This window comes from Eimeria mitis, genomic scaffold, assembly GCF_000499745.2.
Source record: "Eimeria mitis Houghton genomic scaffold, Emh_scaff6796, whole genome shotgun sequence".
NCBI classification, from domain to species: domain Eukaryota; phylum Apicomplexa; class Conoidasida; order Eucoccidiorida; family Eimeriidae; genus Eimeria; species Eimeria mitis.
The window spans coordinates 1419-1858 of NW_013574906.1; the positions used below are offsets into that span (position 1 = coordinate 1419).

General features: G+C 47.3%; 1 protein-coding gene across 1 annotated transcript in view; it reads right to left on the reverse strand.

Moving 5' to 3' along the window:
* Positions 1-440, reverse strand: part of EMH_0089070 (LCCL domain-containing protein CCP1, related) — a gene marked incomplete at both ends in the record, with an annotated part of 2556 nt that overhangs the window by 1322 nt on the left and 794 nt on the right. The window contains one exon of the mRNA XM_013501378.1: positions 92-265. Within this exon, the coding sequence (XP_013356832.1) occupies positions 92-265 (174 nt within the window). The remainder of the gene's footprint in view (positions 1-91; positions 266-440) is intronic.

Consider the following 440-nt stretch of genomic DNA (forward strand, 5'->3'; position numbering starts at 1 on the left):
TACATACACATATATATATATATATATATATATGTATATATGTATATAAGAGGGAGGAGAGTGCATGCAGCAGCAGGAGAGAGGCTCTGACCTGCTGTATCTGAAGCAGCAGTGGCGCTGGTGTCTGCAGCAGCGAGAGAAAGGACAAGCCCGGTGAGGTCCGTTGTGCCGTCGTGGAGATCCCGGAACGTCGCGCTGCACTGCCCGTAGCTGCAGGCTGAGTCGAAGGCGATGGGTATCTCTTCCTCTCCCTCGAGCTGGATCCCTGCAGCAGCAGCAGCAGCAGCAGCAGCAGCAGCAGCGTTTGTATAGGGGGTTCAATTGAATAAGAGAAACGCTAACAAACAAGTACAAAAGAAAGCTGAACAAACACACAAACACACGCAACGAACAACACACCAAATAGCCAAAACCAAAAAAAAAAAAACAAAAAAAAAAAA